Below are 22284 nucleotides of genomic sequence, written 5' to 3'. Positions count from 1 at the left end.
GTGGATACTCCTGCCAGTAGATTAATGTAGATACTCCTGCCAGTAGATTAATGTAGATACTCCTGCCAGTAGATTAATGTGGATACTCCTGCCAGTAGATTAATGTAGATACTCCTGCCAGTAGATTAATGTGGATACTCCTGCCAGTAGATTAATGTGGATACTCCTGCCAGTAGATTAATGTGGATACTCCTGCCAGTAGATTAATGTAGATACTCCTGCCAGTAGATTAATGTAGATACTCCTGCCAGTAGATTAATGTAGATACTCCTGCCAGTAGATTAATGTAGATACTCCTGCCAGTAGATTAATGTGGATACTCCTGCCAGTAGATTAATGTGGATACTCCTGCCAGTAGATTAATGTAGATACTCCTGCCAGTAGATTAATGTAGATACTCCTGACAGTAGATTAATGTAGATACTCCTGCCAGTAGATTAATGTGGATACTCCTGCCAGTAGATTAATGTGGATAGTCCTGCCAGTAGATTAATGTGGATACTCCTGCCAGTAGATTAATGTAGATACTCCTGCCAGTAGATTAATGTAGATACTCCTGCCAGTAGATTAATGTGGATACTCCTGCCAGTAGATTAATGTAGATACTCCTGCCAGTAGATTAATGTGGATACTCCTGCCAGTAGATTAATGTGGATACTCCTGCCAGTAGATTAATGTAGATACTCCTGCCAGTAGATTAATGTGGATACTCCTGCCAGTAGATTAATGTGGATACTCCTGCCAGTAGATTAATGTAGATACTCCTGCCAGTAGATTAATGTAGATACTCCTGACAGTAGATTAATGTAGATACTCCTGCCCGTAGATTAATGTGGATACTCCTGCCAGTAGATTAATGTGGATAGTCCTGCCAGTAGATTAATGTGGATACTCCTGCCAGTAGATTAATGTGGATACTCCTGCCAGTAGATTAATGTGGATACTCCTGCCAGTAGATTAATGTAGATACTCCTGCCAGTAGATTAATGTGGATACTCCTGCCAGTAGATTAATGTGGATAGTCCTGCCAGTAGATTAATGTGGATAGTCCTGCCAGTAGATTAATGTGGATACTCCTGCCAGTAGATTAATGTGGATACTCCTGCCAGTAGATTAATGTGGATACTCCTGCCAGTAGATTAATATATATACTCCTGCCAGTAGATTAATGTGGATACTCCTGCCAGTCGATTAATGTGGATAGTCCTGCCAGTAGATTAATGTGGATACTCCTGCCAGTAGATTAATGTGGATACTCCTGCCAGTAGATTAATGTGGATACTCCTGCCAGTAGATTAATGTGGATACTCCTGCCAGTAGATTAATGTGGATACTCCTGCCAGTAGATTAATGTAGATACTCCTGCCAGTAGATTAATGTAGATACTCCTGCCAGTAGATTAATGTAGATACTCCTGACAGTAGATTAATGTGGATACTCCTGCCAGTAGATTAATGTAGATACTCCTGCCAGTAGATTAATGTAGATACTCCTGCCAGTAGATTAATGTGGATACTCCTGCCAGTAGATTAATGTAGATACTCCTGCCAGTAGATTAATGTGGATACTCCTGCCAGTAGATTAATGTGGATACTCCTGCCAGTAGATTAATGTAGATACTCCTGCCAGTAGATTAATGTAGATACTCCTGCCAGTAGATTAATGTAGATACTCCTGCCAGTAGATTAATGTAGATACTCCTGCCAGTAGATTAATGTGGATACTCCTGCCAGTAGATTAATGTGGATACTCCTGCCAGTAGATTAATGTAGATACTCCTGCCAGTAGATTAATGTAGATACTCCTGACAGTAGATTAATGTAGATACTCCTGCCAGTAGATTAATGTGGATACTCCTGCCAGTAGATTAATGTGGATAGTCCTGCCAGTAGATTAATGTGGATAGTCCTGCCAGTAGATTAATGTAGATACTCCTGCCAGTAGATTAATGTAGATACTCCTGACAGTAGATTAATGTGGATACTCCTGCCAGTAGATTAATGTGGATACTCCTGTCAGTAGATTAATGTGGATACTCCTGCCAGTAGATTAATGTAGATACTCCTGCCAGTAGATTAATGTAGATACTCCTGCCAGTAGATTAATGTAGATACTCCTGACAGTAGATTAATGTAGATACTCCTGCCAGTAGATTAATGTGGATACTCCTGCCAGTAGATTAATGTGGATAGTCCTGCCAGTAGATTAATGTGGATACTCCTGCCAGTAGATTAATGTGGATACTCCTGCCAGTAGATTAATGTGGATACTCCTGCCAGTAGATTAATATATATACTCCTGCCAGTAGATTAATGTGGATACTCCTGCCAGTCGATTAATGTGGATACTCCTGCCAGTCGATTAATGTGGATACTCCTGCCAGTAGATTAATGTAGATACTCCTGCCAGTAGATCAATGTAGATACTCCTGCCAGTAGATTAATGTAGATACTCCTGCCAGTAGATTAATGTAGATACTCCTGCCAGTAGATTAATGTAGATACTCCTGCCAGTAGATTAGTCTGGTTCATCCTTGGGAGCAATTTCCAAACGCCTGAAGGTACCACGTTCATCTGTACAAACAATAGTACGCAAGTATAAAACACCATGGGACCACGCAGCCGTCATACCGCTCAGGAAGGAGACACGTTTTGTCTCCTAGAGATGAACGTACTTTGGTGCGAAAAGTGCAAATCAATCCCAGAACAACAGCAAAGGACCTTGTGAAGATACTGGAGGAAACAGGTACAAAAGTATCTATATCCACAGTAAAACAAGTCCTATATCGACATAACCTGAAAGGCCACTCAGCAAGGAAGAAGCCACTGCTCCAAAACCGCCATAAAAAAGAGACTACGGTTTGCAACTGCACATGGGGACAAAGATTATACTTTTTGGAGAAATGTCCTCTGGTCTGATGGAACAAAAATAGAACTGTTTGGCCATAATGAGCATCGTTATGTTTGGAGGAAAAAGGGGGTGCTTGCAAGCCGAAGAACACCATCCCAACCGTGAAGCACGGGGGTGGCAGCATCATGCTGTGGGGGTGCTTTGCTGCAGGAGGGACTGGTGCACTTCACTAAATAGATGGCATCATGAGGAAGGAAAATTATGTGGATATATTGAAGCAACATCTCAAGACATCAGTCAGGAAGTTAAAGCTTGGTCGCAAATGGGTCTTCCAAATGGACAATGACCCCAAGCATACTTCCAAAGTTGTGGCAAAATGGCTTAAGGATAACAAAGTCAAGGTATTGGAGTGGCCATCATAAAGCCCTGACCTCAATCCTATAGAAAATGTGTGGGCAGAACTGAAAAAGCGTGTGCGAGCAAGGAGGCCTACAAACCTGACTCAGTTACACCAGCTCTGTCAGGAGGAATGGGCCAAAATTCACCCAACTTATTGTGGGAAGCTTGTGGAAGGCTACCCGAAACGTTTGACCCAAGTTAAACAATTTAAAGGCAATGCTACCAAATACTAATTGAGTGTATGTAAACTTCTGACCCACTGGGAATGTGATGAAATAAATAAAAGCTGAAATAAATCATTCTCTCTACTATTATTTTGACATTTCACATTCTTAAAATGAAGTGGTGATCCTAACTGACCTTAGACAGGGAATATTTACTAGGATTAAATGTCAGGAATTGTGAAAAACTGAGTTTAAATGTATTTGGCTAAGGTGTATGTAAACTTCCGACTTCAACTGTACTTACATTCAGTAATCTTTCTCTGATTTGTCATCCTGATGGTCCCAGAGATAAAATGTAGCATAGTTTTGTTTGATAAAATCAATTTCAATATTAAAATGTAGGAACTGGGTTCTACAGTTTGAACCCCTGCTGTCTCTGGCTCCACACCCACCCCGCCCGGCCATCTAGATGTGTGAAAGTTAGTGTATAAGCTAATGATCCATCATGTATGACATTCCTGGGAGTGTGTAAACTTACATTTTGTATTACCATATCATTTTTGTATATTCTCTATAGTTATGTACTTGAAAATGTATCATTTTACCAATTCGGCACATTTGGGCAGACTTGATACAAAATAGTCCAGTATTGCAATGCTTCACTGGATCAGTCTGAAACGTTGCACACACACAAAATCAAAACTGCGCCTAAACTGTCATATTATATTGTGGCATTTCAAAGATGATGGAACAAAAAAATAAATAGAAAACGCATGTTTTTTTGTTTGTATTATCTTTCACCAGATTTAATGTAGGATAATATAACGCATTAGTTTCACATTTCCACAAACTTCAAAGTGTTTCCTTTCAAATAGTTCCAAGAATATGCATATCCTTGCTTCAGGTCCTGAGCTACAGGCAGTTAGATTTGGGTATGTCATTTTAGGCAAAAAAAATTTTTAAAGGGCCGATCCTTAAGAGGTTAATGTGAATAATCCTGCTATGTCCGGTCCCATATCACGTAGCCTTGGTCCCCAGGCTTCATATCCTTGTACACACAATCCTGTTCTAGGAACCATGGGCTGTGGCGGGTGAGGAAGTTAATGTGTGTTAGCTTGAGGCCTGTGTTTCATATGATCATTAACTGGGTATTTTCTTCCTCTTGTCTTCCTGTGGTTAAGATGGTGTGTTAGCTGTGGTCAGCTGATATCTTGTTGACAGACCAACTTGATTTAGACAGAGTGCTGGTACTGCAGTATGGTCAAAACTGCAGTTACTAAAATTCTACACTGTTCGCTCAGTTTCAGTTTGTGAGAAAATAAGCACTGAACAGTGCAGGGCATCATTGTACCGGCGGGAGAAATCAATACTGTGAAACACTATCATTACATTATTAGTGGCAGATATATTATGTACATTTTCTAAAATCACGATGCAAAAATTCTAAAACATTGTATGTGTAGCACCTTTAAAAGGTTAGGATCCTAGAGCTGTACCCTCACCCCGGAGTGGGTGGTCAATTTCAACCCAGCTAACAATTCTAGGGAGAGAGAACGTTTTTGTAATATTACCCTTAATGTTCCCGTAATGTTTTCCGTTAGTTTGGGGAACATTCCATCTATGTTAGCGAAAACGTTTTTTAGCATGTTTTGGTGTTAAAGTCAGGAGAATATTCCCTTAATGTCAAACAAAACTTGTCTAGAACGTAGTTACAATGTTCTGTTCTGACACATGAATGTTCCTGCAACGTTCTCATTTAACGTGTCTAGAACATTAATATCTTATGTTCTGAGAACATGGCAACCATGTTCTGTGTACGTTTAGTGGGTCATTGATGGAATATCTTCCTAACCTACAGAAGACTGGACATATTACTGTTCTTGCATCTCTTAAGTTCTAAGAACATGTGAACCACGTTCTGGATAAGTTCTATTTGACATTAAGGGAATGGTCTCTTGGAAACATTCCTCGCACATCACGGGAACATTCCTATGGAAACGATGACCTAATGAGACTCTTAAAGGGAACGTTCTCTAAACTTGTGGGAACGTTTGTTGTTAGCTGGGAAGGGTCTGACTCTAGTGAAGAGCCTTAGGTTACATTTTACATTTTAGTCATTTAGCAGACGCTCTTATCCAGAGCGACTTACAGTTAGTGAGTGCATACATTTTCATACTGGCCCCCCGTGGGAAACGAACCCACAACCCTGGCGTTGCAAGCGCCACGCTCTACCAACTGAGCTACAGGGGACTAATGTTAAGGTCAAGTCCCAAATTACACCCTATTCCCTATATAGTGCACTTGTTTTGACCAAAAGTGCAATTTGGGACTTAACCTTAGTAATCCTAGCTAGGATTCTCAGGTAGTTAAATAATGAAGCTCTGTCACAACCCGACCAGTTGTCTTCCCCTTGTTTGTTTGAGTTTGACTTCCATCACCATAGATCCCTGACTCCCAGCTAGCTCATAACGTTCTGAGAACCATATGATTCTTACAGCTTGGTGAGAGTGTGGTTGTCCTACGGTTATTTTACAGACAACCCTCCCATTACTTTCTGGGAATGGTGCAGGATAGTTTTCTTGGTGTTTCATTACTTTAACAGAATGTTTCCTAAAAGTTCAAACATGGTTACATTTCATTTACATTTTGGGAATGTTCTAGGAACGTTCTCCAACTGGTTTGACATTGGGAATGTTCTCAAATAGTTCAGAGAACGTTAAGAAGCAACAATTTCAGTACTTCAGCATAATGTCACCTACAGGTTTCCTCATCTATTTAAAGTCATGTTCTCAAATTGTTCCGAGAACGTTAAGAAAACTTTCCATGAAAAACTTTAGTAACATTCAGAGAACGTTCTACGAATGTTATTTAAAAACATATACAGTACATTCCGTTCTCAGCGTCAACAAAACTCTCTCTATCCTCTATATTGTGAAGTGTGCTCAGGTGTGTTGGCCGCGCCCACTAATTGGCCAGACCTGATCTTAATGAGGGCTTCTTTCCTTTGAAATTGGGTCAGTTTGAATAGACTAAAATGAACAGCTTTGTATGTGTGAAGAAATGTAGCATGCTAACTCCATCCTGGTGGTGCAGTGGACTAATTCCACTTGTTCTCAACTGGCTTACCTGGTTAAATAAATATATTTTTTAAATCCATGGATAGAGAATAGAAGATTATAGCTTCAAATCTCACAAACACAATAAAATGCCTGAGGAAATACATGTCCAAGTGTCCTATCTGTGCTGAGGAAATACATGTCCAAGTGTCCTATCTGTGCTTAGAGTTCAAAACAGTTAACCAAAAATAAGAAACGGTCAGGAAACGTATGGCTTCGTTCCCACAACTTCCAAGGAACCAAATGTGGGACTGTAACAGATGTGGTCGTACTTTGTAAATCTCTTGCGTTGTGTTTTTACAGAAAGGACTGACCAGCCAGCGATCCCAGCTGATTGGTGTTTATTCTGACGATAGACACATGGAAGCACATTAGATGTGCAGGACAACAGTATGTTGATGGCTGTAGATTTGTGATTCAGCTGTTAGCGTGGAAATAACTGTGAATTAGCAGGGAGCTAATGTGACCATTACAATTAGAGCATGCTAGCTAACTCGCTCTTACAGCAGTAACATAGGAAAGCGCATCCCAGCATGCCCCCAATATCTACCAGGTACTGTACACACATATAGGATACACACCAGCAGTAATATCTACCAGGTACTGTACACACATATAGGATACACACCAGGACATGACTATGGTGACCTCGTACACATTGTAAATATGACAATAGAAATACAGTATTTCAGAACGTGACCTACCGCTTGCATGTCAATATCAGACTGGGAAGAATCGAAGTTTGCAATCTTCCGCTATCTGCAAGCATGACCAATGGCATAACACCTTATTGATATGTAAATTCAACCAACCAATAGGAATACATGAACATGAAATACATATTTTTGCCGTGTCAAGTGGAAACATAACCAACCCTGTTACGCTAGCTGGGCTGTTGCCTGAGAAAGAGCTGTGATTGTGTGGCGTTGCTACGAGTTGAAGCATTGTTTGCCAGTTTCACGGCTATTTAATCATGACCTGAAGCCCTGTCCATCACACACTGTTCTAACACTGCTGGCTGCCTGAACTATAGAATTACCTACTTCTCACAGTAAGGTAGAGGGGAGGGACCACTATTTTCTATTGTTGTAACAGATGTGATGAGGACATTTCTCAGGAAATATGATAGCTTGTCCATCAAACATTTAATATTTCAGTTGATGTAAATGACTGTAAAGCACTTTGTGTTGTTGTTAAAAGGGCTATATAAATCATCTCCCAGCATGTGGCTGATGTTCTGTGTTCCACTGCCAGGGGCGGCTGATGAGAACGGTACGGTTGTGGAGGACAGTGAGACCATCCCAGATCACACAGTGGCCGTAGCAGCTACCACCACAGGATGGGAGGACCAGTCTGCTCCGGCTGCAGCCCAAGCGGAGGCCCCAGCAGACACCACAGCCCCATCCCCAGCCCCTGCAGCCCAGGCCCCAGGAGACACCACAGCCCCATCCCCAGCCCCTGCAGCCCAGGCCCCAGGAGACACCACAGCCCCATCCCCAGCTCCTGCAGCATCCACTTCCCCCGAGCAGCCAGCCAGCTCTCCAGAGCCTCCCCCTGCAGCCCAGGACCCAGGTACGTACTGTAGGCACAGACAGACAGACAGACAGACTGTAGGCACAGACAGACAGACAGACAGACAGACAGACAGACATACTGTAGGCACAGACAGACAGTCAGACTGTAGGCACAGACAGACAGTCAGACTGTAGGCACAGACAGACAGACAGACTGTAGGCACAGACAGACAGACAGTCAGACTGTAGGCACAGACAGACAGTCAGACTGTAGGCACGGACAGACAGTCAGACTGTAGGCACAGACAGACAGTCAGACTGTAGGCACAGACAGACAGACAGACAGACTGTAGGCACAGACAGACAGACTGTAGGCACAGACAGACAGACAGACAGACAGTCAGACTGTAGGCACAGACAGACAGACAGTCAGACTGTAGGCACAGACAGACAGACTGTAGGCACAGACAGACAGTCAGACTGTAGGCACAGACAGACAGACTGTCAGACAGACTGTAGGCACAGACAGACAGACAGACAGACAGACAGACTGTAGGCACAGACAGACAGACAGTCAGACTGTAGGCACAGACAGACAGACATACTGTAGGCACAGACAGACAGTCAGACTGTAGGCACAGACAGACAGTCAGACTGTAGGCACAGACAGACAGTCAGACTGTAGGCACAGACAGACAGACATTCAGACTGTAGGCACAGACAGACAGACAGACTGTAGGCACAGACAGACAGACAGACAGACTGTAGGCACAGACAGACAGACAGTCAGACTGTAGGCACAGACAGACAGACATACTGTAGGCACAGACAGACAGTCAGACTGTAGGCACAGACAGACAGTCAGACTGTAGGCACAGACAGACAGTCAGACTGTAGGCACAGACAGACAGACAGTCAGACTGTAGGCACAGACAGACAGACAGTCAGACTGTAGGCACAGACAGACAGTCAGACTGCAGGCACAGACAGACAGTCAGACTGTAGGCACAGACAGACAGTCAGACTGTAGGCACAGACAGACAGACAGACAGACTGTAGGCACAGACAGACAGACTGTAGGCACAGACAGACAGACTGTAGGCACAGACAGACAGTCAGACTGTAGGCACAGACAGACAGTCAGACTGTAGGCACAGACAGACATACTGTAGGCACAGACAGACAGTCAGACTGTAGGCACAGACAGACAGACAGTCAGACTGTAGGCACAAACAGACAGTCAGACTGTAGATACAGACAGACAGTCAGACTGTAGGCACAGACAGACAGTCAGACTGTAGGCACAGACAGACAGACAGACAGACAGACTGTAGGCACAGACAGACAGTCAGACTGTAGGCACAGACAGACAGACAGTCAGACTGTAGGCACAGACAGACAGACTGTAGGCACAGACAGACAGTCAGACTGTAGGCACAGACAGACAGACTGTAGGCACAGACAGACAGTCAGACTGTAGGCACAGACAGACAGTCAGACTGTAGGCACAGACAGACAGTCAGACTGTAGGCACAGACAGACAGACAGTCAGACTGTAGGCACAGACAGACAGACTGTAGGCACAGGCAGACAGACAGTCAGACTGTAGGCACAGACAGACAGTCAGACTGTAGGCACAGACAGACAGTCAGACTGTAGGCACAGACAGACAGACATTCAGACTGTAGGCACAGACAGACAGTCAGACTGTAGGCACAGACAGACAGACAGTCAGACTGTAGGCACAGACAGACAGTCAGACTGTAGGCACAGACAGACAGACATTCAGACTGTAGGCACAGACAGACAGACATTCAGACTGTAGGCACAGACAGACAGACAGACTGTAGGCACAGACAGACAGACAGACAGTCAGACTGTAGGCACAGACAGACAGACAGTCAGACTGTAGGCACAGACAGACAGTCAGACTGTAGGCACAGACAGACAGTCAGACTGTAGGCACAGACAGACAGTCAGACTGTAGGCACAGACAGACAGTCAGACTGTAGGCACAGACAGACAGTCAGACTGTAGGCACAGACAGACAGTCAGACTGTAGGCACAGACAGACAGTCAGACTGTAGGCACAGACAGACAGTCAGACTGTAGGCACAGACAGACAGACAGACTGTAGGCACAGACAGACAGACAGACTGTAGGCACAGACAGACAGACTGTAGGCACAGACAGACAGTCAGACTGTAGGCACAGACAGACATACATTCAGACTGTAGGCACAGACAGACAGACAGACTGTAGGCACAGACAGACAGACAGACAGACAGACTGTAGGCACAGACAGACAGACAGTCAGACTGTAGGCACAGACAGACAGACATACTGTAGGCACAGACAGACAGTCAGACTGTAGGCACAGACAGACAGTCAGACTGTAGGCACAGACAGACAGTCAGACTGTAGGCACAGACAGACAGTCAGACTGTAGGCACAGACAGACAGTCAGACTGTAGGCACAGACAGACAGTCAGACTGTAGGCACAGACAGACAGTCAGACTGTAGGCACAGACAGACAGACAGACAGACTGTAGGCACAGACAGACAGACAGACAGACAGACTGTAGGCACAGACAGACAGACTGTAGGCACAGACAGACAGTCAGACTGTAGGCACAGACAGACAGTCAGACTGTAGGCACAGACAGACAGACAGACAGTCAGTCAGACTGTAGGCACAGACAGACATACTGTAGGCACAGACAGACAGTCAGACTGTAGGCACAGACAGACAGACAGTCAGACTGTAGGCACAGACAGACAGTCAGACTGTAGATACAGACAGACAGTCAGACTGTAGGCACAGACAGACATACTGTAGGCACAGACAGACAGTCAGACTGTATGCACAAACAGACAGACAGTCAGACTGTAGGCACAGACAGACAGTCAGACTGTAGATACAGACAGACAGTCAGACTGTAGGCACAGACAGACAGTCAGACTGTAGGCACAGACAGACAGACAGACAAACAGACAGACAGACATACAGACAGACTGTAGGCACAGACAGACAGTCAGACTGTAGGCACAGACAGACAGACAGTCAGACTGTAGGCACAGACAGACAGACTGTAGGCACAGACAGACAGTCAGACTGTAGGCACAGACAGACAGTCAGACTGTAGGCACAGACAGACAGTCAGACTGTAGGCACAGACAGACAGACAGTCAGACTGTAGGCACAGACAGACAGACTGTAGGCACAGACAGACAGACTGTAGGCACAGACAGACAGACTGTAGGCACAGACAGACAGTCAGACTGTAGGCACAGACAGACAGACTGTAGGCACAGACAGACAGACTGTAGGCACAGACAGACAGACTGTAGGCACAGACAGACAGTCAGACTGTAGGCACAGACAGACAGTCAGACTGTAGGCACAGACAGACAGACAGTCAGACTGTAGGCACAGACAGACAGACAGAGGCTGCGTTTACACAGGCAGCCCAATTCGGATATGTTTCCACTAATTGGTCTTTTGACCAATCTGATCAGCTCTTTTGCCAAAAATTGGGCAAAATATCAGAATTGGACTGCCTGTGTAAACGCAGCCAAAGTGACCTGTTCAAAACCAACATGATCATCTTCCTCTATTTTCAATGCAAATGACACACCTTTCTCCTGTGTCCTCATATCTGCTCACAGCACACAAGAGGCCTGTGACAGGATGGAAATGGATCAGTTGTGAATGCGTGACCATTTTGATAAGGATGGAATAGCTACAGTATGTAAAAACACATCAGGCTAGTTTCCCCTGACACAGATTAAGCCTAATCCTGTATATAAAAACATCATCTCAGTTGAAAAAGCTTTTTAGTCAGAGACTTTAGGCTTAACCTGTGTCTGACTGAAAAACCGTCCCTTACAGTATTAATCCAATGACAAATGGTAATGACCCTCATTATTGTCCCATTGACAGAACCAAGTAAACAATGTTAATTTACTCCCACAGATCAACAGTAACCTGGCCTACTGTACTGCTCAGTGACCCCCTGAACACAGCTAGCTGGGAGCGCTCAGTGACCCCCTGAACACAGCTAGCTGGGAGCGCTCAGTGACCCCCTGAACACAGCTAGCTAGGAGCGCTCAGTGACCCCCTGAACACAGCTAGCTAGGAGCGCACAGTGACCCCCTGAACACAGCTAGCTGGGAGCGCTCAGTGACCCCCTGAACACAGCTAGCTAGGAGCGCTCAGTGACCCCCTGAACACAGCTAGCTAGGAGCGCAGGTGAATGTTCCTGTCCTGCTCTCTGTAGACCTTCCCCTGTTCTGCTGTCTCATTACTCTGACTGTTACCAGGGTTAGGGTTAGGTCTGTTACCAGGGTTAGGGATAGGTCTGTTACCAGGGTTAGGGTTAGGTCTGTTACCAGGGTTAGGGTTAGGTCTGTTACCAGGGTTAGGGATAGGTCTGTTACCAGGGTTAGGGTTAGGTCTGTTACCAGGGATAGGTCTGTTACCAGGGTTAGGGATAGGTCTGTTACCAGGGTTAGGGATAGGTCTGTTACCAGGGTTAGGTCTGTTACCAGGGTTAGTTATAGGTCTGTTACCAGGGATAGGTATGTTACCAGGGTTAGGTCTGTTACCAGGGTTAGTTATAGGTCTGTTACCAGGGTTAGGTCTGTTACCAGGGTTAGGGATAGGTATGTTACCAGGGTTAGGGATAGGTATGTTACCAGGGATAGGTCTGTTACCAGGGTTAGGGATAGATCTGTTACCAGGGTTAGGGATAGGTATGTTACCAGGGTTAGGGATAGGTCTGTTACCAGGGATAGGTATGTTACCAGGGTTAGGGATAGATCTGTTACCAGGGATAGGTCTGTTACCAGGGATAGGTATGTTACCAGGGTTAGGTCTGTTACCAGGGTTAGTTATAGGTCTGTTACCAGGGTTAGGTATGTTACCAGGGTTAGGGATAGGTCTGTTACCAGGGTTAGGGATAGGTCTGTTACCAGGGTTAGGGATAGGTCTGTTACCAGGGTTAGGGATAGGTCTGTTACCAGGGTTAGGGATAGGTCTGTTACCAGGGTTAGGGATAGATCTGTTACCAGGGTTAGGTCTGTTACCAGGGTTAGGGATAGGTCTGTTACCAGGGTTAGGTCTGTTACCAGGGTTAGGGATAGGTCTGTTACCAGGGTTAGGTCTGTTACCAGGGTTAGTTATAGGTCTGTTACCAGGGATAGGTCTGTTACCAGGGTTAGGTCTGTTACCAGGGTTAGGGATAGGTCTGTTACCAGGGTTAGGGATAGGTCTGTTACCAGGGATAGGTATGTTACCAGGGTTAGTTATAGGTCTGTTACCAGGGTTAGGGATAGGTCTGTTACCAGGGTTAGGGATAGGTCTGTTACCAGGGTTAGGGATAGGTCTGTTACCAGGGTTAGTTATAGGTCTGTTACCAGGGTTAGGTATGTTACCAGGGTTAGGTCTGTTACCAGGGTTAGTTATAGGTCTGTTACCAGGGATAGGTCTGTTACCAGGGTTAGGGATAGGTCTGTTACCAGGGTTAGGTCTGTTACCAGGGTTAGGGATAGGTCTGTTACCAGGGTTAGGTCTGTTACCAGGGTTAGTTATAGGTCTGTTACCAGGGTTAGGTCTGTTACCAGGGTTAGGGATAGATCTGTTACCAGGGATAGGTCTGTTACCAGGGTTAGGTCTGTTACCAGGGTTAGGGATAGGTCTGTTACCAGGGTTAGGGATAGGTCTGTTACCAGGGTTAGGTATGTTACCAGGGTTAGGTCTGTTACCAGGGTTAGGGATAGGTCTGTTACCAGGGTTAGGTCTGTTACCAGGGTTAGTTATAGGTCTGTTACCAGGGTTAGGTCTGTTACCAGGGTTAGGTCTGTTACCAGGGTTAGGGATAGGTCTGTTACCAGGGTTAGGTCTGTTACCAGGGTTAGTTATAGGTCTGTTACCAGGGTTAGGTCTGTTACCAGGGTTAGGGATAGATCTGTTACCAGGGTTAGGGATAGGTATGTTACCAGGGTTAGGGATAGGTCTGTTACCAGGGTTAGGGATAGGTCTGTTACCAGGGTTAGGTATGTTACCAGGGTTAGGTCTGTTACCAGGGTTAGGTCTGTTACCAGGGTTAGGTATGTTACCAGGGTTAGGTCTGTTACCAGGGTTAGGGATAGGTCTGTTACCAGGGATAGGTCTGTTACCAGGGTTAGGTCTGTTACCAGGGTTAGGGATAGGTCTGTTACCAGGGATAGGTCTGTTACCAGGGATAGGTCTGTTACCAGGGTTAGGTCTGTTACCAGGGTTAGGGATAGGTCTGTTACCAGGGTTAGGTCTGTTACCAGGGTTAGGGATAGGTCTGTTACCAGGGTTAGGGATAGGTCTGTTACCAGGGTTAGGTCTGTTACCAGGGTTAGGGATAGGTCTGTTACCAGGGTTAGTTATAGGTCTGTTACCAGGGATAGGTCTGTTACCAGGGTTAGGTCTGTTACCAGGGTTAGGGATAGGTATGTTACCAGGGTTAGGGATAGGTCTGTTACCAGGGTTAGGGATAGGTCTGTTACCAGGGTTAGGGATAGGTCTGTTACCAGGGTTAGGGATAGGTCTGTTACCAGGGTTAGGGATAGGTCTGTTACCAGGGTTAGGGATAGGTCTGTTACCAGGGTTAGGGATAGGTATGTTACCAGGGTTAGGTCTGTTACCAGGGTTAGGGATAGGTCTGTTACCAGGGTTAGGGATAGGTCTGTTACCAGGGTTAGGGATAGGTCTGTTACCAGGGTTAGGGATAGGTCTGTTACCAGGGTTAGGGATATGTCTGTTACCAGGGTTACTAATATGATCACTCACTGACCCTAGAGTGATCACTCACTGACCCTAGAGGTTCCATGCGGATGGAATACATGACTAATCCTGTCAATTTACTTAGTGAGTCCCAATGCAAATTACTGCCAAGTCACATGGATTGGGCATTTCGATAGTGTATTTGTCTAATGCAAAGTGACCATTAATATAACTGATAAAGGAAAAGGCAGCAGACTATATAGTTGAATAGAACCAGTGGTCCAGTATATAGTTGAATAGAACCAGCGGTCCAGTATATAGTTGAATAGAACCAGTGGTCCAGTATATAGTTGAATAGAACCAGCGGTCCAGTATATAGTTGAATAGAACAAGTGGTCCAGTATATAGTTGAATAGAACCAGTGGTCCAGTAAATAGTTGAATAGAACCAGTGGTCCAGTATATAGTTGAATAGAACCAGTGGTCCAGTATATAGTTGAATAGAACCAGCGGTCCAGTATATAGTTGAATAGAACCAGTGGTCCAGTATATAGTTGAATAGAACCAGTGGTCCAGTAAATAGTTGAATAGAACCAGTGGTCCAGTATATAGTTGAATAGAACCAGTGGTCCAGTAAATAGTTGAATAGAACCAGTGGTCCAGTATATAGTTGAATAGAACCAGTGGTCCAGTATATAGTTGAATAGAACCAGTGGTACAGTATATAGTTGAATCGAACCAGTTGTCCATTATATAGTTGAATCGAACCAGTGGTCCAAAAGACCATATACACACTACCAGTCAAAAGTTTGGACACACCTACTCATTCAAGGGTTTTTCTTAATTTTTTTTACTATTTTCTACATTGTAGAATAATAGTGAAGACATCAAAACTATGAAATAAGACATATGGAATCATGTAGTAACCAAAAAATGAAAATATATTTTATATTTGAAATTCTTCAAATAGCCACCCTTTGCCTTGATGACAGCTTTGCACACTCTTGGCATTCTCTCAACCAGCTTCACCTGGAATGCTTTTCCAACAGTCTTGAAGGAGTTCCCACATATGCTGAGCACTTGTTGGCTGCTTTTCCTTCACTCTGCGGTCCGACTCATCCCAAACCATCTCAATTGGGTTGAGGTGGTGTGATTGTGGAGGCCAGGTCATCTGATGCAGCACTCCATCACTCTCCTTGGTCAAATAGCCCTTACACAGCCTGGAGGTGTGTTGGGTCATTGTCCTGTTGAAAAACAAATGATATTCCCACTAAGCGCAGACCAGATGGGATGGCGTATCGCTGCAGAATGCTGTGGTAGCCATGCTGGTTAAGTGTGCCATGAATTCTAAATAAATCACTGACAGTGTCACCAGCAAAGCACCCCCACACCATAACACATCCTCCGCCATGCTTCACGGAGGGAACTACACATGCGGAGATCATCCGTTCACCCACACCACGTCTCACAAAGATACAGCGGTTGGAACCAAAAATCTCAAATTTGGACTCCAGACCAAAGGACAGATTTCCACCGGTCTAATGTCCATTGCTCGTGTTTCTTGGCACAAGCAAGTCTCTTATTATTATTGGTGTCCTTTAGTAGTGGTTTCTTTGCAGCAATTCGACCATGAAGGCCTGATTCACACAGTCTCCTCTGAACAGTTGATGTTGAGATGCGTCTGTTAATTGAACTCTGTGAGGCATTTATTTGGGCTGCAATTTCTGAGGCTGGTAACTCTAATGAACGTATCCTCTGCAGCAGAGGTAACTCTGGTTTTTCCTTTCCTGTGGTGGTCCTCATGAGAGCCAGTTTCATCATAGCGCTTGATGGTTTTTGTGACTGCACTTGAAGAAACTTTCAAAGTTCTTGACATTTTCCGGATTGACTGGCCTTGATGTCTTAAAGTAATGATGGACTGTTGTTTCTCTTTGATTATTTGAGCTGTTCTTGCCATAATATGGACTTGGTCTTTTACCAAATAGGGCTATCGTCTGTATACCACCCCTACCTTGTCACAACGCAACTGATTGGCTCAAACGCATTAAGAAGGAAATAGATTCCACAAATGAACTTTTAACAAGGCACACCTGTTCTTCATAATGGCGCCGGAGAAGATGGCTGCCGTTTTACAGCCCTCTAGCCAATTCTACTATTATGTGTGTTTTTTGGCGTTATTTGTAATTTATTCTGTACATAATGTTTCTGCCACCGTCTGTTATGACCAAAAAGAGCTTCTGGATATCAGGACAGTGATTACTCACCTCGTATTGGACAAAGATTTTTTCTTCAACGAGTCGGACGCGAAGGATATCTACAGACACCCGACAAGAGAAAATCCCCGTCATTCACATGAGAAAGAGACAGAGATATCGTGGACGTAGGTCGGGGTGCCTTGTAAGGATCCGACGGCGAGCGAGTAAACTGCCTCTCCCATCAATCCTATTAGCCAATCTTCAATCATTTGAAAATAAATTGGATGACCTAAGATTAAGGTTATCCTACCAACGGGATATTAAAAACTGTAATATCTTATGTTTCACCGAGTCGTGGCTGAACGACGACATGGGGTGGCGGTATGTGTATATTTGTAAACAACAGCTTGTGCACAAAATCTAATACTAAGGAAGTCTCAAGGTTTTGCTCGCCTGAGGTAGAGTATCTAATGATAAGCTGTAGACCACACTATTTACCAAGAGAGTTTTCATCTATATTTTTCATAGCTGTCTATATACCACCACAAACCAATGCTGGAACTAAGACTGCACTGAATGAGCTGTATAAGGCCATAAGTAAACAGGAAAACGCTCATCCAGAGGAAGCGCTCCTAGTGGCCGGGGACTTTAATGCAGGGAAACTGAAATCCGTTCTACCTAATTTCTACTAGCATGTTAAATGTGCGACCAGAGGAAAAAAAAACTCTAGACCACATTTACTCCACACACAGAGACGCGTACAAAGCTCTCCCTCGCCCTCCTTTTGGCAAATCTGACCATAACTCTATCCTCCTGATTCCTGCTTATAAGCAAAAACTAAAGCAGGAAGCACCAGTGACTCGGTTAATAAAAAAGTGGTCAGATGACCCAGATGCTAAGCTACAGGACTGTTTTGTTTGCACAGTCTGGAATATGTTCCGGGATTCTTCAGATAGCATTGAGGAGTACGCCACATCAGTCACTGGCTTCATCAATAAGTGCATCGATGACGTCGTCCCCACAGTGACCATATGTACATACCCCAACCAGAAGCCATGGATTACAGGCAACATCCGCACTGAGCTAAAGGCTAGAGCTGCCGCTTTCAAGCAGCGGGACTCTAACCCGGACGCTTATAAGAAATCCTGCTATCCCCTCCGACGAACCATCAAACAGGCAAAGAGTCAATACAGGACTAAGATTGAATCGTACTACACCGGCTCTGACACTCGTCGGATGTGGCAGGGCTTGAAAACTATTACAGACTACAAAGGGAAGCACAGCCGCAAGCTACCCAGTGACACAAGCCTACCAGACGAGCTAAATCACTTCTATGCTCGCTTCGAGGCAAGCAACACTGAAGCATGCATGAGAGCACCAGCTGTTCCGGATGACTATGTGATCACGCTCTCCGTAGCCGATGTGAGTAAGACTTTTTAGCAAGTCAACATTCACAAGGCCGCATGGCCAGACGGATTACCAGGACGTGTACTCCGAGCATGTGCTGACCAAGTGTCTTCACTGACATTTTCAACATGTCCCTGACTGAGTCTGTAATATCAACATGTTTCAAGCAGACCACCATAGTCCCTGTGCCCAAGGGCACTAAGATAACCTGCCTAAATGACTACCGACCCGTAGCACTCACGTCTGTAGCCATGAAGTGCTTTGAAAGGCTGGTCATGGCTCACATCAACACCATTATCCCAGAAACCCTAGACCCACTCCAATTTGCATACCGCCCCAACAGATCCACAGATGATGCAATCTCTATTGCACTCCACACTGCCCTTTCCCACCTGGACAAGAGGAACACCTACGTGAGAATGCTATTAATTGACTACAGCTCAGCGTTCAACACCATAGTGCCCTCAAAGCTCATCACTAAGCTAAGGACCCTGGGACTAAACACCTCCCTCTCTAACTGGATCCTGGACTTCCTGACGGGCCGCCCCCAGGTGGTAAGGGTAGGTAACAAAACATCTGCCACGCTGATCCTCAAAACGGGGGCCCCTCAGGGGTGTGTGCTCAGTCCCCTCCTGTACTCCCTGTTCACCCATGACTGCATGGCCAGACACGACTCCAACACCATCATTAAGTTTGCCGACGACACAACAGTGGTAGGCCTGATCACCGACAACGATGAGACAGCCTATAGGGAGGAGGTCAGAGACCTGGCCGTGTGGTGCCAGGATAACAACCTCTCCCTCAACGTGATCAAGACAAATAAGATGATTGTGGACTACAGGAAAAAAAAGAGGACTGAACACGCCCCCATTCTCATCGACGGGGCTGTAGTGGAACAGGTTGAGAGCTTCAAGTTCCTTGGTGTCCATATCACCAACGAACTATCATGGTCGAAACACACCAAGACAGTCGTGAAGAGGGCACGACAAAGCCTATTCCCCCTCAGGAGACTGAAAGAATGTGGCATGGGTCCTCAGATCCTCAAAAAGTTATACAGCTGCACCATCGAGAGCATCCTGACTGGTTGCATCACCGCCTGGTATGGCAACTGCTCGGCCTCCGACCGCAAGGCACTACAGAGGGTAGTGCGTACGGCCCAGTACATCACTGGGGCCAAGCTTCCTGCCATCCAGGACCTCTATACCAGGCGATGTCAGAGGAAGGCCCTCAAAATTGTCAAAGACTCCAGCCACCCTAGTCATAGACTGTTCTCTCTGTTACCGCACGGCAAACGGTACCGGAGCGCCAAGACTAGGTCCAAAAGGCTTCTCAACAGCTTCTACCCCCAAGCCATAAGACTCCTGAACAGCTAATCATTGCTACCCGGACTATTTGCACTGCCCCCCCACCCCATCCTTTTACGCTACGTTATTTTATTTTACTGCTGCTCTTTTTTTCTCAAAACTTTTTTTGTTGTTGTTTTATTTTTACTTTTTTGTTAAAAATAAATGCACTGTTGGTTAAGGGCTGTAAGTAAGCATTTCACTGTAATGTCTGCACCTGTTGTATTCGGCGCATGCGGCAAATAAAAATGGATTTGATTTGATTTGATTCGATTTGAATTGAAATGCATTCCAGGTGACTACCTCATGAAGCTGGTTGAGAGAATGCCAATAGTGTGCAAAGCTGTCATCAAGGCAAAGGGTGGCTACATTGAAGAATCTCAAATATAAAATATATTTTGATTTGTTTAACACTTTTTTGGTTACTACATGATTCCATATGTGTTATTTCATAGTTTTGATGTCTTCACTATTATTCTACAATGTAGAACATTTTACAAATAAAGAAAAACCCTTGAATGAGTAGGTGTGTCCAAACCTTTGACTGGTACTGTATATATGGTTTGCTGGATCACTGGTTCTATTCAACTATATACTGGACCACTGGTTCTATTCAACTATATACAGTGGCTTGCGAAAGTATTCACCCCCCTTGGCATTTTTCCTATTTTGTTAACTTACAACCTGGAATTAAAATTGATTTTTTGGGGGTTTGTATAATTTGATTTACACAACATGCCTACCACTTTGAAGATGCAAAATATATATATTTTTGAAACAGAAAACTTGAGCGTGCATAACTATTCACTCCCCCAAAGTGAATACTTTATCGAGCCACCTTTTGCAGCAATTACAGCTGCAAGTCTCTTGGGGTATGTCTCTATAAGCTTGGCACATCTAGCCACTGGGATTTTTGCCCATTCTTCAAGGCAAAACTGCTCCAGCTCCTTCAAGTTGGATGGGTTCCGCTGGTGTACAGCAATCTTTAAGTCATACCACAGATTCTCAATTGGATTGAGGTCTGGGCTTTGACTAGGCCATTCCAAGACATTTAAATGTTTCCCCTTAAACCACTCGACTGTTGCTTTAGCAGTATGCTTAGGGTCATTGTCCTGCTGGAAGGTGAACCTCCGTCCCAGTCTCAAATCTCTGGAAGACTGAAACAGGTTTCCCTCAATAATTTCCCTGTATTTAGCGCCATCCATCATTCCTTCAATTCTGACCAGTTTCCCAGTCCCTGCCGATGAAAAACATCCCCACAGCATGATGCTGCCACCACCATGCTTCACTGTGGGGATTGTGTTCTCGGGGTGATGAGAGGTGTTGGGTTTGCGCCAGACATAGCGTTTTCCAAAAAGCTCAATTTTAGTCTAATCTGAACAGAGTACCTTCTTTCATATGTTTGGGGAGTCTCCCACATGCCTTTTGGCGAACACCAAACGTATTTGCTTATTTCTTTCTTTAAGCAATGGCTTTTTTCTGGCCACTCTTCCGTAAAGCCCAGCTCTGTGGAGTGTACAGCTTAAAGTGGTCCTATGGACAGATACTGTAATCTCCGATGTGGAGCTTTGCAGCTCCTTCAGGGTTATCTTTGGTCTCTTTGTTGCCTCTGATTAATGCCCTCCTTGCCTGGTCCGTGAGTTTTGGTGGGCGGCCCTCTCTTGGCAGGTTTGTTGTGGTGCCATATTCTTTCCATCTTTTAATAATGGATTTAATGGTGCTCCGTGGGATGTTCAAAGTTTCTGATATTTTTTTATAACCCAACCCTGATCTGTAGTTCTCCACAACTTTGTCCCTGACCTGTTTGGAGAGCTCCTTGGTCTTCATGGTGCCATTTGCTTGGTGGTGCCCCTTGCTTAGCGGTGCTGCAGACTCTGGGGCCTTTCAGAACAGGTGTATATATACTGAGATCATGTGACAGATCATGTCAAAATCAAATCAAATCAAATTTTATTTGTCACATGCGCCGAATACAACAGGTGTAGACCTTACAGTGGACCACTGGTTCTACTGAGGTGCAGAATGATTCTTGGCCTGCCAAACCAAACCTAGGGAGCCCTGATCAGAAGTAGTGCACTACACATAAGGGGCCATTAGGGGCACTATACACAGCAGAGGGACCTATCAGGGGACCTATCAGGTGACCTATCAGGTGACCTATCAGGGGACCTATCAGGGGACCTATCAGGTGACCTATCAGGTGACCTATCAGGGGACCTATCAGGGGACCTATCAGGTGACCTATCAGGGCCGTTAACATTGCAGCTTCTGTTGTTCAGGATTTATTTCAGGATTACCTTTCCAGGCCTCTTAACACTTTTTCCCCAAAACATAACAATTAGTGAATGTAGGTTTTTGACTGCTTTGTGTTTTAATTTTAATTTTTTATTGTTCTCATTCCTGAAAAGCAGCTGAGACCACAGCAGAACCCACGCCAGCTGCAACCAGGTGAGAAGGGTTCTTTACATGAAATACAAAGTGAACTTGTTGCTTCATATTTCTTGGATGTCCACCCATACTAATATGATTTTCCTCGCTT

At 44.9% G+C, this 22284-nt stretch overlaps 1 protein-coding gene and 2 long non-coding RNA genes across 3 annotated transcripts in view; all 3 read left to right on the top strand.

Annotated features, from left to right (window-relative positions):
• The window catches only part of si:dkey-284p5.3 (uncharacterized protein LOC557830 homolog), a 29231-nt gene that overhangs the window by 6636 nt on the left and 311 nt on the right, over positions 1-22284 (top strand). The window contains exons 2-3 of the mRNA XM_041869337.2: positions 7784-8101; positions 22157-22193. Coding sequence (XP_041725271.2) covers positions 7784-8101; positions 22157-22193 — 355 coding nt within the window. The remainder of the gene's footprint in view (positions 1-7783; positions 8102-22156; positions 22194-22284) is intronic.
• Positions 12383-12699, top strand: LOC123483351. Its single transcript, XR_006658201.1, has 3 exons — positions 12383-12403; positions 12518-12583; positions 12620-12699. It is a non-coding gene; the product is annotated as an uncharacterized LOC123483351 (long non-coding RNA).
• LOC123483350 lies at positions 13539-14021 on the top strand. The gene is made up of 4 exons (XR_006658200.1): positions 13539-13555; positions 13718-13783; positions 13820-13903; positions 14006-14021. It is a non-coding gene; the product is annotated as an uncharacterized LOC123483350 (long non-coding RNA).

This window comes from Coregonus clupeaformis, unplaced genomic scaffold (genome assembly GCF_020615455.1).
Source record: "Coregonus clupeaformis isolate EN_2021a unplaced genomic scaffold, ASM2061545v1 scaf0085, whole genome shotgun sequence".
Classification (NCBI taxonomy): Eukaryota; Metazoa; Chordata; class Actinopteri; order Salmoniformes; family Salmonidae; genus Coregonus; species Coregonus clupeaformis.
Note: the sequence above shows the minus strand (reverse complement) of the source record. Positions and strands in the feature narration are given on the sequence as shown.